Here is a 17009-nt window from a genome sequence, read left to right as displayed (position 1 = left end):
GGAAAACAGGTCAGATGTAGGCATGTTTGAGGAAAAACTTACTTTCTTTTATACAAAATTACATTTCATAATAGAACATCTGACAGTCTTGGCTTGGTGTTGTTAGTCCAGGGAGTTATTCACCCATCCTTTAATATACACACACACCATACAAACACCAGTGTGGCCTTGTAGTCCTTGCAGAACAAGACTTGGCTTGTTTGAATTCAGATAAGGATTGACCAAAGGGAACGTCATGCTAATCTGACTAATATTACAGTTCCTGTACCTGATGTTGTAAAACTACTATCATACATGCTAACAGCGTTTTAGTTGTTTAAAGCACCTTACTTGTTATAATCCATACTGAAATCATAGCCACCTAATGACAAGGTGTTTTCAATTTGTGTGCCACGTGTGTGCTTCCTGTGCGTTTCTTCTTGTGTGTGCCGATCCATGCATGTATGATGTATTTGGATTGCTGTGTTGTATAACAGAAACTAATGGTGTGTTTCCATAACACACCAGCATCAAATACTGAGAGCAAACACATGAAATGAAGTATATGGGAGTAGAAAAACTGCGATTAGAGTGTAAAGCTTAATGAGGCGTGGAACCCATTACATAACAGACAGATATAGTGGAGCCACTGTAGCTGTGCACCCCACCCTGTCTCTGTTTTACATTAACAGTGTAAGATTGTTCTCTTTGGGAAAGAGCAACATTTTAGCAGCAGGAATAAGAAAAGTTTGAATACTTATTTACTGGTTTTAATTAATTTGATTAGACACTAGCTGTTGTATGTACACTTCTCATGAACACTTCTCAAGTGCCTGTGTTTAATATTGAGAGCATTTTTAATCTAAAACCATTAACAAATCTGGAACAGATCAACTATTTATCACATTAACTGCAATGATTAAATGTAATGTTTATCTGGTGCTTTGCAGTTCTCAGCCAGGACATCCCCCACATCTTTGCAATGACTCTGTTTGAGGAGTACATCTACTGGACAGACTGGGAGACAAAGTCCATCAACAGAGCTCATAAGAGTCTGGGTACCAACAAGACCACCCTGATCAGCACCCTGCATCGGCCCATGGACATCCACATTTACCATCCCTATCGCCAGCCCGAGGGTAAGACACCACAGCCATAATTCTCCACCCACTGTGTATATTTGTTTTTGCGGTGAAATAAAATCTAGTGGCTTTGGTGTTTGCTATGTATAAAAAGATGGAAACAGTACTTTGTTCTTACTAAGTGAAAACTTGAATGTTTTTTGTGGTGTATTAAGTTGAGGCACAAAGGCAAAAGGGGAAACAATGGAAAAATGTGTTTTGATTGTTCCCATCGGCATAAACAGTTTTTTATCATATTTTTTCCAGTTCCCAAATAAAATGACCAGATCTTGTCTGACTCTGTTTCACTATAATGTAAACCAGGCACACACACTCTCCAACACGATTATAATTTTTCTTTATCAGATATCAGAAAACCTCGTCTAAAAAACATATCGGTGCAGTCAGAGGTTAAAACATGTCCCCTCTTTCCGTCTCTTTCTCAGTGCTCAACCACCCGTGCCAGATGAATAACGGCGGCTGCAGTAACCTCTGCCTCCTTTCTCCGGGAGGAGGCTACAAGTGTGCCTGTCCCACTAACTTCTACCTGGCCAATGATCAGCGTACCTGCATGTCCAATTGTACAGCCAGCCAGGTAAAGAGGATGTGTAAACATCATCATCAATGCGAATATGACTGAATGACCAAGGTTGATAAGTGGATTTTAATATCTCCATGTGTCGCTGTGTTTTGTTTGATGAACTGCTTATTCCTGGTGATTGTGTATCGACAGCTGGCTGGCTGCCCAGCACTACAATAGCCAGCTTCTGCTTTTGTCAATGGCACTGAAGCAGAGGAGCTCTGGTGTTATTCCCTATATCACTTGAATTACTGATTCATTTACCTCTTCTTACTGTAGTTTGTGTGCAAGAACGACAAGTGCATTCCTTTCTGGTGGAAATGTGACACCGAGGACGACTGCGGCGACCGGTCGGATGAGCCAGCAGACTGCCGTAAGTGTTTGAGAAACATAATATGATCTGTCACACTCCTGTAACATATATGTATGTGATTCTGACAAACTGTGACTGGTTTTTTCCATGACAGCTGAGTTCAAATGCAGGCCGGGGCAGTTTCAGTGTGGCACAGGCATCTGCACCAACCCTGCCTATATCTGCGATGGAGACAATGACTGCCAGGACAACTCGGACGAAGCCAACTGTGGTATGTATCTCTTTTTAATATATTTCATCCTCGAATAATTATCTTGTACATTTAATAATCTGCATCCTGCCCTGTATATTTCTGTTCTTGTATACTACCGTCTCAACTTCATTACTAAGTAGCATTCAATCTCTTGTTTATCTGCTTGTCTGCCTGTGTAACTGCACCCCAGATATTCACGTTTGCCTGCCCAGCCAGTTCAAATGTTCCCACCCAAGCCGCTGCATTCCAGGCATCTTCCGCTGTAATGGCCAGGACAACTGCGGGGAAGGAGAGGATGAGAAGGACTGTCGTGAGTGGAAGCATTTTTCCTTTTACATCATATATATAATACAGTGCCAGCGCTAATATGTCGTTCTTTTGCTTTGATGTCAGATTTCACACAGTAACTATAAAACTGTTCCTCCCATAGCTGAGGTCACATGTGCGCCCACTCAGTTCCAGTGTGCCATCACCAAACGCTGCATACCTCGTGTCTGGGTGTGTGACCGTGACAATGACTGCGTGGATGGATCGGATGAACCTGCCAACTGCAGTAAGACTCCCATTTTATTTTGTGTTTTGTTTCGTTTTCTGAGTCATGCTAATCATCTCTCAAATGTAATCGCCCACAAATGTTTCCCTCTCCAGCCCAAATGACTTGTGGCGTGGACGAGTTCCGCTGTAAAGACTCTGGGCGCTGCATCCCTGCTCGCTGGAAGTGCGACGGCGAGGACGACTGTGGAGATGCGTCCGATGAACCAAAAGAGGAGTGTGGTAAGAATATTCTCTCCTTATTAAAACTAGAACGATGAACTGAAGAGACGTCTGAGGCACTGACGTATCAAAATTGTGATTAAGTTAATTCTGTGTTTATGTTTGACAGTAACATTTTCTGTGATTTATGCAGCTGAGAGGACATGTGAGCCATACCAGTTCAGATGTAAGAACAACCGCTGCGTGCCGGGCCGCTGGCAGTGTGACTACGACAACGACTGTGGGGACAACTCGGATGAAGACAAGTGTAGTAAGACTAGGCCTTCATTATGTATACTGTCAACATCTGCTGTCTTACCTTGTCCACTCATGTCCATGCCTTGTCCACTGGTAACATACTCACTTTGCACCTTTAACTTGTTATCTGTGCAAGTCACTTGTTCAGCACTAACACCCGATCACTGTCTTTTTTGACGCATCTCACCTCATCTCATGTTCGTTTCATTTCATACTGTCCTGTTGGCATGAGCCAGAGGTAAGTTACTCCACCTTCACTTGTGATGCTGGGAGCGCATTTTCTGCTGTGTCCCTACTCTTATGCTCTTGTCCAGCTGTGATCCCCAGCCACCTGTGAGAGTCTGCAAGCTGAGCACTAAATAGATTCATTTTGGAACACTGTTGTACTGTTTCCCTTTTGCCACTAGGCTTTCAAAATTTAATCAGTAATATTAAAAATACATTTAAATAACATTGAGACATGTTGAACTCCTTTCATTCTCTCACATCACCTCCTGCAGTCTTCTTATGTGGTTGTGTCAACTCTTGTCCTGTGTTTTGCGCTGAAGGCTAAAACAGCCATAGCTCATTGTTAACAGTGTTTGTTTACTAGTGTTGAAGCTGACATCAACCTCGTCTTTCTTCTTCTGCAGTGCCTCGACAATGTTCAGAAAGTGAGTTTGCCTGCACAAACGGTCGCTGCATTGCCGGGAGGTGGAAGTGCGATGGAGACCATGACTGTGCTGATGGATCTGATGAGGTGCAGAAAAATCATGTTTGAGTGCCCTTTAAAATAATAGTGTATTCAATTATATCTGTTTAGTATTCATTTGTAATTACTAAAGCGGACCTTCTGATGTGTCTTCAGCATGGCTGTGATCTGAAGTGTGACAACGACCAGTTCCAGTGTAAGAACGGACACTGTATCCCCATCCGCTGGCGGTGTGATGCCGACCCTGACTGCATGGACGGCAGTGATGAGGAGAATTGTGGCAGTGCTGGTAAGTGTATGTTTGTTTGTGGTATGCTGAATTGTATTGTCTTCTTACTACTACTCTAATCGCTTGTTATGCCAAAATACCTAAATGCAAAAGGCCATGAAAAAATGTGTCAGGTTTCTTGCCATCTTCACCTGTAGTAAAACTCTCTTCCTGTTTCTCTCAGCTGGGCGTCACTGCCCTCTGGATGAGTTCCAGTGTAACAACACTTTGTGTAAACCCCTCGCCTGGAAATGTGACGGGGAGGACGATTGTGGAGACAACTCAGACGAGAATCCTGAAGAGTGCAGTGAGTGCAGCTTTGTGAAACACACGCATGTTGAATATTTGTCAGTCTTCATCTTTTGTCCTGACTTTTCTTTTTTTTTTCCTCTGTTTCACTTTTGTCCCCCTCGTGTTCTTTCTCTGTTCGGCTCTTAGGGAAGTTCCAGTGTCCTCCCACCAGAGCTTTCCGCTGCCAAAATGACCGTGTATGTCTTCAAGTGTCAAAGAGGTGTGATGGTGTCAATAACTGCGGCGACAACTCAGATGAACTGAACTGCCGTAAGTTGTGGAGTCATTCCAATCACTGTGAAATCCCGAATAAGCTTTCTCAGCTTAGATTAAGGAGATTGCTGACCTGTGTGTGTGGTGTTATGTGTCTACAGAGGCCCCTCCAGCTGTTCCCACATGTGAGAAGGATGAGTTCCTGTGTGCCAATGGCAGATGCATCAGCTCCACTCTGCGCTGTAACTTCTTTAATGACTGTGAGGACTATGGCTCTGATGAGATCAACTGCAAGACAGGTGCCTTTGATATTCTATATTACTGCTAACAACAGATCTGAGGTATCAAATGTTAAGCACCAGCAGACACTTACATTTTAAATCCACTGACTCATGTTCGACTTGTTTGTGTGTTCATGTTCAGACACCAAACTAAATGACTGCAGGAGTAACAGGACTCAGTGTGGTGATGGAGACGAGGCCCACTGTGTCATCAATGGCACAGACTCCTTCTGCTCCTGCAAACCAGGTTTCCAAAAGACAGGACACCACACCTGCGGAGGTACACAGGCGCAAAACACTGCACCTGTTATGACAAACTCACTTGGATGTTCATGCTTTGGATGCAAGGAGCTGGGCTGTAATATTATTACAGTATAGTAATACATATATTTACTTTGACTCTCCATTTTTCAGATAAGAATGAGTGTCTGCAGTTCGGAGTGTGTTCCCACATCTGCAACAACACCAAAGGCTCCTACAAATGCAGCTGCCACAAGTACTTCACCAGGATCAATGACACCTGCAAGGCTGACAGTGAGAACCAGAACTGCATCTGTTTTATGAGCTGCTTATCCTTTTTAGACCACGTTTTAAAACACTTATATATATTGTTAATTTTATTCCCTTTTTCCTTCCAGACATGAACAGCAGTCGACAGATTCTTTACATAGCTGACGACAATGAAATCCGCAGCCTGGACCCTGGCATGCCTAACTGGCGCTATGAGCAGACCTTCCAGGGCGATGCCAGCGTGCGTATTGATGCGATGGACCTGCACGTCAAGACCAACCGCATCTTCTGGACCAACTGGCACACGGGTCGCATCTCCTCATATGAACTTCCAGGACCATCCACATCGTCAACCTCCTCCAACTCTCACCGTAACCGACGGCAGAGTGAGGGCAGGATTACCAACCTGCAGGTAATGTTGAATAACTATGCACAGAAACACACAACTCTTCATCGTACTATCACAAACACACGAACATCCTCTAAATGCCTTCCTGCTTCTATCCAGATCAAAGAGCTGAAGATGCCTCGTGGCATAGCGGTAGACTGGGTGGCTGGTAACCTGTACTGGACTGACTCTGGTAGAGATGTCATCGAAGTGGCTCAAATGACAGGCCAGCATTGCAAGACCCTCATCTCTGGCATGATTGACGAGCCTTACGCCATCGTAGTGGATCCACAGAGAGGGTAAGAGACCGTGCTCTTTAACGATGCCTTCAGGGCAACAAAACTATATAAAGTATATGATTTCTATCAAGGATTCTTCCGCTGTTGTATGTTTTGTGAGTGTGTGTGTGTTTCAAATCTGTTTCCCTTCAGCACCATGTATTGGGCAGACTGGGGGAACCACCCTAAAATTGAGACCGCTGCCATGGACGGCACTCTGAGACAAACTCTAGTTCATGAGAAAATCCAGTGGCCCACAGGTCAGTACTCCATTAGCATTATATGATTTATCTTTACCCTGATTTGTCCAAGCAAAGGAGAACATGCATGTTGTTTCTCAGCAGCAGCAGAATCACAGCCTTTTGTTCTATAAAGATTGCCATGTCTTCATCTGCTTCCATTCTGTCTCCACAGGTTTGGCTGTGGACTACTTCAACGAGCGTCTTTACTGGGCAGATGCTAAACTCTCAGTGATTGGCAGCGTTCGTCTGGATGGCTCTGATCCTGTCATTTCTGTCTCCGGCATCAAAAACAGTTGAGTTCTTTTCACACTGAACAAAATTCAGAAATCTGGCATTAACATGTTGCCTACAGATTTTTGTCTTTTTAACTAATTTCTCTCTTTTTTTCCCTAATTTCTAGACCTGCTCCATCCATTTAGCATAGATATTTTTGAGGACTACATATATGGGGTCACCTATATAAATAACGTTGTCTTCCGGGTCAACAAGTTTGGCAAAGGCCCCATGGAGAATCTCACCACAGGCATCAACCATGCTACTGACATAGTTCTCTACCACCGTTACAAGCAGCCAGAGAGTGAGTGCTTTTCTAAATATACAGTTTACTGTCACATCACCTCCTAAAAGGCATAAGATGCATATATGTTTTATGAAAATAAAATCTTAATGGATGTCCTGTCTCTCTCTGCACCAGTGACTAACCCATGTGACAGGAAGAAGTGTGAGTGGCTGTGTCTGCTCAGCCCCAGTGGACCAGTGTGTACCTGTCCTAACAACTACGTAGCCGACAACGGCACCTGTGTGGAGAGACCGAGCCCCACTCAGTCACCATTCTGTAAGTCTGCAGTACACTGATGTACACACACAGAGGGCTGAGTGAGAGAGCAACATTCTTATCCCCAACTTTCACTTTATCAAGCTCCTGAGTGGCTTTACATTCAGATGCTGCATACAAAATGTTGTTTCATCCTGGAATTCCCCCTTCCACAGCTCCCCCCTCAGGGCCCTGCGATATTCAGTGTCAGAACGGCGGGAGCTGCTTCCTCAACGCTCGTCAGGTGGCCAAATGTCGCTGCCAGCCCAGCTACACCGGAGAGAGATGTGAGATCAACCAGTGCAGGGACTACTGCAAGAATGGAGGCACATGCACTGCTTCTCACACAGGTAAGAGCACAACATGCCTCGCCCAAACGTTTGTGGTTCTCCTTTCCTTACTTAGCAGTTAAGCAAGAAATCATTTAGTTAAAATTAAGTTTCTTCCCTTTTCGTAAGAACATATGTATTGCTAGGTCACAGTGACATATGTTTCTGTATAATTCAAAAAAGTAAATGACCTTTTGTTTTGATTTTGTTACATCAGAGTGAGTGGGAAAACCCTAATTTATATGGAGGTTATTTAATAGGCACATTTCTCTGTGGGAAAAAGTTTCTAGCAAGTAATTTAGGCCACTGATGGCAGCTGAGCAAACGTGTTTTATTTGTTCTGTTAGTATAATTTCCACCCATCCTTTTGATGTGTGTGAAAGCTCTCTGGAGTATTCATTAGTAACTGAAATCACATGCCAAAAGGCTGCAACAGAGAGTACGTGAAGCATGTGATTCCCAAATATCTACACCCTCATTCTGTGCAGTTCTCCATTAGTTGTATAAAAAGTTGTATGTAAACCAGTGTACATTTCTAGTAACCGTAAAGTAAAATTCATACAATTCTACACACTGTAAGGGACGTAAGTTGTTGAGATATATTGCTGCGGTCTTTGTGTAAGTGATTGCTGTGTTATTCATTCGTCTTTCTCTCAGATTTCTTTCACCTCTTAATTCATGTCTTTCCTGTGTCCTAGGTGCTCCAACTTGCAGATGCCCCAAAGGCTTCACAGGGCCCAACTGTAACCGTCACACTTGTCAGGACTACTGCTTGAACGGAGGCAACTGCTCGGTCAACATGGGCAACCAGCCAACCTGTAGCTGCCCACCGGAGTACCAGGGAGACCAGTGCCAGTACAGTAAGTGGCAGGACTGTCAGATATCGCTACATTGTTTTTAAGGAGTTTCACTTTACACTAAGTTGCAGATGATAAAACATATGTATGGATTCTCAGTTTCTCTAATATTAAGCTTCTCTTGTAATTACTAATGTAAACAAACCACTAAAATGGTCTACAGTTGTTTGGGGGAAGAAATCCCCCACTACTGGCACAATCTATGGAACCTATGACTTTCTTTGCACTTCTCACACTTCTTCCTTACCGTCTTCAGGTAAATGTGAAGGATTCTGTCAGAATGGTGGAACCTGCTTACAAACCTCCAACGGCACCAAACTCTGCCTGTGCCCCACTCAGTACATCGGACACCAGTGTGAGCTGGACAAATGTCTGTTCTGTGGATCGGGCAAGTGTTTGACGTCATCCTCAAGCGAGGTTTCCTGCAGGTAGGTACACTGTGGAACATGGAGTCTGCACAAAGTAAATTAGACTTCGATTTTGTAAATATTAGGCAACATTTATTTTGGAAAGCTGACCGTTTTTGCACGACACACACCTTTACAGGTTACACTGAAAAGTATGGCCAAAAATATGTGGACATCTGAAGATGGCACCCATGTTTGATTACTCTAAAACAATCATTAATTCTGCTATATCAAGACTCTTTGGGGATATTATTGAGCAACATAATTAATGTTTTATGTGTGTGTGTGTTTGTGTGTGTGTAGCTGTCCCAATGGTCAGACCCAACCCAGCTGTTTTACCTGTTTGGACTACTGCACAAATGGACAATGTACAGTTGAAACTCGCACACTGCTGCCTCAGTGCAAGTAAGATATGACCCCCCCATCCACCTCCAACTAATCACACATTAACCTACTTTCTCTGTGCTGTTTTTCTTTCTGTCTTTGAAACTCACACACACAGGGTACCTGCCAATTTCCTTAATTGCACCCTGCACATTAATAACAACCTGCATTCTGTATGTATACAGATTAGGAATGGATGAAAATGGACTACACGGCTCAGACAATGAATGCACATGCACCATTTCTACCCTTTGCTTATTAATTATGTTTGTATGTATTAACTGATATTCTGTCTATTTAAAAGTCTTATAATCAGTAGAAGTTATTAACCAGCCCAAATGTTTTAGGAAATGTTATAAAAATATAAATAAATATGTATCTTATATCAAAGAGTAGTTTGAATTTAAACGGGTCAAGCGAGAAGGCAGAGACGATCAGATAAAGCACGTACACATACACACGTGTTTTGTAACTCTGGCCTCATTGTGTGTTCAGGTGTCCTGTAGGATGGAGGGGATACAGATGTGAAATTGCAGCAGCTTCTATGGATTCTTCTGCTTCCAGTGGAAGTAAGTTACACAGTTCAGAGAGTTTTGTTAAGAAAACATGCACTTTGGTCCTATTTGCTCACATTATTTGCCTACTTTTTCAGGTACTGCCTCCATTGTCATCCCAGTGCTTCTGCTGCTGCTGCTGGCACTGCTGGTGGTCGGTGCCATCTTGTGGTACAAGCGGAGAATGCGCGGGTGAGTCCTGTTTTCAGGGTTTTTAGATTCAAACTCCCATGTTTCATCTGTTCCTCACACCTATGCTATCTATCTTCTCTTTCTCTAACCTTTTGATAACCATCTATTTCCTGTCTCCCAGGTCTCTATGGCCGGGCAAATCTCGTTCTCAGTCCTCGCGGTAACTTCATAGGGTTACATAATTCACCTGTTGACCCACAAATCCTCCCCCTCCCCTCCCTAATATCCAATCAGATTGCTTTTTGTCAGTCCATTTGTCCATTCTGTTGGTCAGTGTAGAAATCTGTCTTTGTCCTTGCTTGCCATTTCCTGTTTGCCTCCCATGGGGTTTCCCACCCAGCAACACAGGGACCTCTTGACTCTTAGCTGAAGTTGCTTTGCTGGTGATACGCAAACAATTGAACAGTTTCGTCCTTCTTGCGTCTCCATACCTTCCCTTGTTTACATGTGTAAATGTTAGGCTTACACTATGTGCTTGCGTGGTAAAATATACAAATGTTCATCTATGAAAAATGTTTGTGCTTGCAAACAGTGAAAATCCAGCATTCTCCACATGAGACATGCTGCAGTATATTCTCTGGGTTTGATCAAATGGCCTTTCGTCAAAAGCTCATTTGACAACCTTTAATATATGTCGTCTTGATTGTGTGGATTGTATGTTGCTGGTGCTACGTCAGTACCTGGTTTATACCGAGTTATGATACTTTTCTAGTCACAAATTCTTTACTTTAAGGTTTCTCCCAAAAATAGTTCATGATCTTTTTTTTAAATGATGGTTTAAATATATTGCTTGGATGGTTAATCAGTTTGTTTCTCTGTCTGTCTGCAGTGCAAAGGGCTTCCAGCACCACCGAATGACAAATGGAGCCATGAATGTTGAGATTGGAAACCCTGCCTATAAGATCTATGAAGGAGACCCTGATGATGACGCTGGGGAACTCCTGGATTCAGACTTTGCTTTGGATCCAGAAAAGGTAAAACAACTAAAAGCACTCTTGTATAAAGGGTCTGTTCAGCCAAATCATTAAAAAACATATTTTCTCCCTTACTCGTAGTGATATTTAGGATAGGTTGTCTGAGTTTTATGTGCCTACATTTGAAAATCTGTGAGGGTGTGGTTGGATTTCATTTGTGCTGGCATTTCTTTGGTAGAAAGTAGTTCCAATAAAAGCTGTTTTGAAATAAGTATTTCAATTATTCAGAGTAACTGGGACATTTTATTTGGAAAGTCAAGTCTTTGACCCCAGTTTGTATTGGGGTGGTATCAGGAATCTCAGACTAGAATATGTGGAAAAACTGGGCTTGTAAAAGCGGTTTCAACGCCAGATCGGGGGTAAGCAGCATAAAGATGGAAACAGTTAAAAGAACCAAACTGAAGTTTATTAAGTACATTAATCTTTTAAAGTCGTGTCAGATGCTACTGATTGGTCAGGAGCAATTGATTGGTGATTGGATTTCCTAAAACAAAGAAAGAGTAGACAGATACGCTATACGAAATAATAAACATGGAGGAAATAAAAATCTGCACGGGGTATCGACATGAGGGAAAATGTGTTGTGATTTCGGTGCTTTTAAGAGAGAAAATATGTTGGAGGTTTTTTTTTTTTGTAATTTCTGTCAACTGTCCTTTTTAAAAGCACAAAATCCAGTAAATGCTACTTTCACATTTAAAGAATCTCTGCCTTTCTCATGCCCTTTGAGTCACCATGTAATTTTCTTTGCTCCGCAGCCCACCAACTTCACCAACCCAGTGTATGCCACCCTGTACATGGGCGCCCACAACAGCCGCAACTCTCTGGCCAGCACAGATGAAAAGAAGGAGCTTCTCTCCCAGGGCGACGAGGACATGAGTGACCCGCTGGCATAGAGCTCGGCATGGATTGAACTCAACATTGCCCTTCCCTGCCCAACCCAGTGCTGAGCCGACAAGCTCTCTCATCTTATGCCTTTACCAACTGAAAAGAAAAGCAACAAAAAAAAAGCGAGAACACTGTATAAAATGTATAAAATGAAGGACTACTTTTTTAAGTGATTGCAGTATTATATTTTGTTCTTTGACAAAAAAATTCCTCTGGTGACGAAAAGGAACCATTTTATAGACATTTATTCAGTTCTTCTTTTTAATTTTGCTCACCTCCTCCTCACAACTCTCCCTTCCCTCTCACGCATATAGCCACTACCTCTGTGCAAATGTAAAAGATAGAGAGATACAAATGGCAGTGGAACAATTTTAATTTTTTATTTTTGTATGAATTGTATAGGGGGAAAAAAAAAGAATATTGTTCCATCCTAGAAAACGTTGCCAAGTCTTTGTTGTTCATGAAAGAGAGGAGAAATGTCAGTGCTCACTATGAATGCTTCCTGGATGCTGGTTCGGCTCAAGTCTTTCACATTATGTGTATATGTACGTTTGCTGCTGGAGGTCTAAAGGGAGACCGAGGCTGGGAGAGAAGTGAGAAGTTGTTATACTGCACATGTACACATGGAGGACTCGGTGTCGCAGGCAGTGTCTGTTCCATTGTCTCAAAGAACTACATTCAAGTGATTGTCTTTTACCTCCTTGCACAGACTAAAGTTATATATTTGCATATATATAAACCTATTAACAAAGTGTCTTGAAAATATACCCAGGAATACAAACATCAGTAACAAATAGCAGTCTGTACTTTTTAACATTTTTTTTAAAAAAGTCATTGTATAATTGACATTCTCTGTGTCAGCAATGAATGAGTCAATGGCAGTGTGTGAGTGCGCTGGATGAAGATGATTGTAATAAAGTCCACATTCCAGGATGAAAAGTCTGGGATGGATATCTGTGGCCTTGGTTTAGCCTACTGCAGGACACTCTGGACAAGAGCCGTGTTTTGCTCTGAAACTGTTCTAGAAAGTTCTTTTTGGGAGTGACGGCAAGCTTCTGTGAATTTTCCGGTCATCACTGAAAAACAATCTGCGACGAGTAATTAGCTGAGAATGGTTGCGTTTAGCTTATGTTCCATGTCTTTTGATTGTAAATGTACTTTCAGGAAAGGCCAGGGAGGCCGTTTGATGGTACTTACTTCTGTGGGAGTTTTCTCTTTCTTTCTTTTTTTTTAAATTGTATTTAATTACATTGACATGTAATTTAGGTTAATGCTCATTGTTAAGTGCATTCCCAGGAAGAGGACTGATCAGCTTCCTGATAAGCATTCCTTTGTTAATTCCTTTGCCTTGCTGCTAACGCTAACCATCTGTCCGTCAAACTGGTTTTTAGTCTTAAAAGTGTTGCTCTCTGTGTGTCTCACTGCTCACCACGCTGCTTTTAACTGAGCTTATCAGCCATACCTGCCATATCACTCTGCATGGTGCTCACACACACCCCCACCCTAGAGGAAACTCTGGCTTTGCCCTTCACTTGTTAACAGTATTCATCACTTTTTTTTTTTTTTTTTACATCCTGCTCTGTTAGATTTTCACCAGACCATGTAAATTAGAATAATCATTTTCAGTTGGAGAATTTCTTTTGGTGGCAAAAACCCACATGGATATTTGTGGTTCTGATTGTTTTGTTATGATTTTATTTCTTTTTGATATAAGAAATTAAATGGATTTTTATAGTAGAAATGTATGGTGGCTCTTGGCCGTTATTTGGAGAGATGGAGAGGAAAAGCAATCATTATTTCTTGCTGGAATACATCAGAAGTGAACATCAAGTATCCTTAAAAAAAAAGTTAAGAAATAAAACATGAACATGTAGTAATCGCTTGTTTCGAATGTTGCTTCATCAAAGAACGACCAGCCTTTGTTTTTATACTCCTGAGCTGTAATGACAGTATTTGGTCTTGTAGTTACATAATTCATCTTATTTATTAAACAGGAAGTGTCATCTTTCAGTCAACAGACAATAGCATGAAACATTTCTTCTAAAAGTAAATTTCTTGATTTGAATGTACAATAGAAATGTCCACTGAAAGAATAGTGTCTCATACAATGTTAAGCCAAATTAAGTAGTGTAAAGATGTATCGCGCCCTTTGTGCCAATGTAAGTTTCAACAGGAGGAAATGCATCATCTATATTAAAACAATGAGATTAAAAAAAGCTTCATACATAAGACCTCATAGGAATGGAAACGTCCTTCATCCATCACCACATCTATAGCAGGTTAATGTCATCTGGGCCCTTAAACAGCAGTCCATGTGGAGTCTTCTTCATACATTTGTCACTTCCCAAATGTCACTTTTTAAAGTGTGACAGAAAGTGTTGTCAAGGCATATAACATTCAGTTTTTTTAAGAACTACTTGGACGAGTTATGAGCTTTAGAGACGTAAATAAGAGAGTAATCTTTAAAACTATTATTCCCCTTACCTTTTAGTTGTATGCCCTTAAAGCTGGAAATTTCAACTGTTGCATATTATTGTCAGTATTATAAGGCTAATGTTATAGTACAAGGCAATAAAACATACAATCTTTAACAAATGAAAGATGTAAAATAAACAAATTATGGCTGACTTGTGAGAAATAACACTGTTTACACAAAAAAGGCACTTCTCAAGCACATGAGACATTCAAGAAATTTTGGTTTGGCTAGCTTGTCCAAAACAACCAGTAGAATGAATGGTCTTTCCTCCCAGATACATGCGACTGAAATCTAAAACAACTATCAATATTAAGTCTTGATTGAATGTGTCAACTTGGCTTAATGTTAGGAAAAAGGTCCCCCGGATGTCTCATTATAATATCAAAGCTTCTCTGTGATTTGGAGGAAGGTTTTGCAAGTGTCTTCAAGGCAAACATCCCAGCAGCAGAGTTGGCATCTTCCCTTGGCTGCCTCCCAGTCTAAGTCCTGCTACGACTGCATAATCTGAGGAAATTAACGGTCTTGGGAATAAGATCCACATGTTGGCAGGCACTTGCTAGTGAAAGCACTGTTCTTCCTGCTTTGTGGTCCGCCAGTCCTCGACTCACCTCACCTGTCTTGTAATCGTCCTCTGACAGGTCTGCTTCTCAGTGGCAACGGAGTAAGGACAGTCTTGGGTTTTGCAGTGAGACAGGAGTGACCCATTGTGCTTCTGTAATGATGCCTGCTCACTTAAAGTGGCTTTAAAGGGCCTCCATAAATAAATAAATTACCCAGCTAAAACAAGGGCTCTGTCCTGTCCCTCTTTTTCAGTCTTTTGTGATCTGCAGCCTCAGGGTTGAGACAGACCATCAGGACACAGGGAGGATGGTTATAACGGGGAGGGGAGTATAAGTGACGAATAAGTGGTTTAGGGTCTCTTCCAACCGCTCCGGATCAACGCGTCAGCTCGCAGGAAAGGCTGGTTTCGGAGATCTGTGAGTAGGGATGGAGAGAGGGGTGAGAGACGGGGGGACACACACACACACACATGTTAGAGGATCCAGAGGTCAATCTGCAAACTTGTGTCTACTTACTTTAAGTTCTTTTGCAGTGCTAAGAGTGCTAAATGTAGCTGAAATACACTCAGATGCTCAGTTTATTAGGTACACCTAATAAACCGTCGTGCTTCTATTATTTTGTCCACCTCATTTATATTAAAGAGGGTAGGCTAAATAACAGAAACACCTCTCTGTATAATGCAATACCGTTCAACAGAACCACAAACTACCTTCTCTGAAATTATCATAAAGTTAAATAAACACCTTAAACAGTTTGAACAAAAATGGAACATTATAACTTTCATGTGTGTAGGATTTATTGCAGGACTGTTGTATTAGACTGCATTAGTTTTAGCTAGGTGTACTTATTAAACTGGCAACTGAGTGTTTATTCTAGCATATGTCTGTCAAACAAACAATAATGTCTGCAGTTAAACTTTAACTGTGTATTAGAAATGTACAATTAGCAAATAAACAATGCAGACTTAATATTGAATGATACATTCTCATAACCTTGAATTTTACTGGTAGCAGTGATACACAAAACAGTGAAATTCAAGGCTTTGGGAATGTGGTTGAACACTTTGTGACACTAATAATGCAGCAGTCATCATTATTACAGTTACAGTACAATGGTCAACAAGCTCTTTAGTTTGCTGAGCAACAATTAAGCGAGTTGTGCTCATGAAATGAAAGAAAACCTTTCAGCTCTATAAAAACAATTTGGATACAGACTGTATTCATGTATTTGTAACTGACTGTGTGCGTGTGTGTGTGTGTGTGTGTGTGTGTTTCTTCTAGAGCCTGTTGACCAAATAGCTGTTCAGCACACCGCGAATGACAGTTAGCAAAGACAAAACATGGCGGACGTTGTTGACAGGTGAGAGGTGAATGAACACTGGACAACATGCAACACATAATAGGAGGGGGTGAGGATGATGATGATGATGATGATCATTGAAACTTAAGTGGCTTCTTCGAAAATTAAATAAATGAATGTTTTAATGGCTGTGATCATTTTTTCTAAGACTATGACTTCTTGATAAATCTTCAAGAATCTTGTTTTCTGACTATTGTGGTGTAAAGCAAATCTCAATGTCGTAAAGCATTATTTTTTAAATTTTTTTTGCATCCAAAGCACTAGCTGAAGCAGCTGACATCACTGTAGCAGCACACAGGAGCTGGAGGGCCAAGCGGGCCGGGTTTCAGCCAGGCTACCTTCCTTACCCTCTCTTAGGAGTGGGAAATACTGTCATTAATCTTCTTTTCAGCTGGAAGGGGTAGAATAAACAGTGGTGGTTGAGGAAAGAAGAGTCACATGTTAGCCGGAAACCAACACCAAACAAGTTAGTTTCATGGAACAAAGTATTGTTGATAAAAAAACCAGCAAATTAGCCAAACCTCTTTATATTATAATTGTTGAATTCAGCTCCATGAAAGGAATTATGCCATAATAATGCACAGCCTTTTACATGTGTCATGCACTTGATAATTTACAGTCTGACTGTACTAAGAGTGTGTCAACATATTTTTCACACATAAAATATGTTGACACATCTTTTCTGTGCCAGGCAAAGAGGTTTGGCTGACTCCTATCACCAGACGCCTGATAGGAGTCCTCTGAAGTAGAACACAAACAACCAATGACGGCCCAAGTTAGTTCACAGTAGTTGTAGTG

General features: G+C 41.6%; 2 protein-coding genes across 7 annotated transcripts in view; one reads left to right on the top strand and one right to left on the bottom strand.

The window, feature by feature from the left end:
• Nucleotides 1-13556, top strand: part of lrp1ab (low density lipoprotein receptor-related protein 1Ab) — an 86648-nt gene extending 73092 nt beyond the window's left edge. The window contains exons 61-89 of one of the 2 annotated variants that reach the window (XM_035656906.1): nt 930-1118; nt 1547-1695; nt 1960-2053; nt 2148-2264; nt 2437-2556; nt 2677-2799; nt 2895-3020; nt 3154-3270; nt 3890-3996; nt 4105-4237; nt 4401-4523; nt 4655-4777; nt 4882-5019; nt 5144-5281; nt 5416-5535; nt 5640-5923; nt 6020-6198; nt 6331-6437; nt 6592-6711; nt 6820-6996; nt 7114-7254; nt 7410-7583; nt 8261-8422; nt 8676-8847; nt 9130-9231; nt 9706-9779; nt 9863-9956; nt 10786-10930; nt 11686-13556. In XM_035656906.1, the coding sequence (XP_035512799.1) occupies nt 930-1118; nt 1547-1695; nt 1960-2053; nt 2148-2264; nt 2437-2556; nt 2677-2799; nt 2895-3020; nt 3154-3270; nt 3890-3996; nt 4105-4237; nt 4401-4523; nt 4655-4777; nt 4882-5019; nt 5144-5281; nt 5416-5535; nt 5640-5923; nt 6020-6198; nt 6331-6437; nt 6592-6711; nt 6820-6996; nt 7114-7254; nt 7410-7583; nt 8261-8422; nt 8676-8847; nt 9130-9231; nt 9706-9779; nt 9863-9956; nt 10786-10930; nt 11686-11823 (3986 nt within the window). In that variant the 3' untranslated portion in view covers nt 11824-13556. The remainder of the gene's footprint in view (nt 1-929; nt 1119-1546; nt 1696-1959; nt 2054-2147; nt 2265-2436; nt 2557-2676; nt 2800-2894; nt 3021-3153; nt 3271-3889; nt 3997-4104; nt 4238-4400; nt 4524-4654; nt 4778-4881; nt 5020-5143; nt 5282-5415; nt 5536-5639; nt 5924-6019; nt 6199-6330; nt 6438-6591; nt 6712-6819; nt 6997-7113; nt 7255-7409; nt 7584-8260; nt 8423-8675; nt 8848-9129; nt 9232-9705; nt 9780-9862; nt 9957-10785; nt 10931-11685) is intronic. The other variant, XM_035656907.1, reaches the window with a different exon arrangement.
• fmnl3 (formin-like 3) overlaps nt 13368-17009 on the bottom strand; it is a 34579-nt gene continuing 30937 nt past the window's right edge. For 4 of the 5 annotated variants that reach the window (XM_035656922.1, XM_035656921.1, XM_035656923.1 and 1 more), the window contains one exon: nt 13368-15266. Coding sequence is in view for 2 of the 5 variants with exons in the window: in XM_035656923.1 (XP_035512816.1) it covers nt 15202-15266 (65 nt within the window). In the remaining 3 variants the exon portion in view is untranslated. Of the gene's footprint in view, nt 15267-16558; nt 16603-17009 lie in introns of all 5 variants that reach the window. The other variant, XM_035656924.1, reaches the window with a different exon arrangement.

Source organism: Morone saxatilis, unplaced genomic scaffold (assembly GCF_004916995.1).
Source record: "Morone saxatilis isolate NCDOM2014 unplaced genomic scaffold, NCSU_SB_2.0 Contig15, whole genome shotgun sequence".
In the NCBI taxonomy this organism is placed as follows: Eukaryota; Metazoa; Chordata; class Actinopteri; family Moronidae; genus Morone; species Morone saxatilis.
This window is presented reverse-complemented; position numbering and strand designations above follow the sequence as displayed.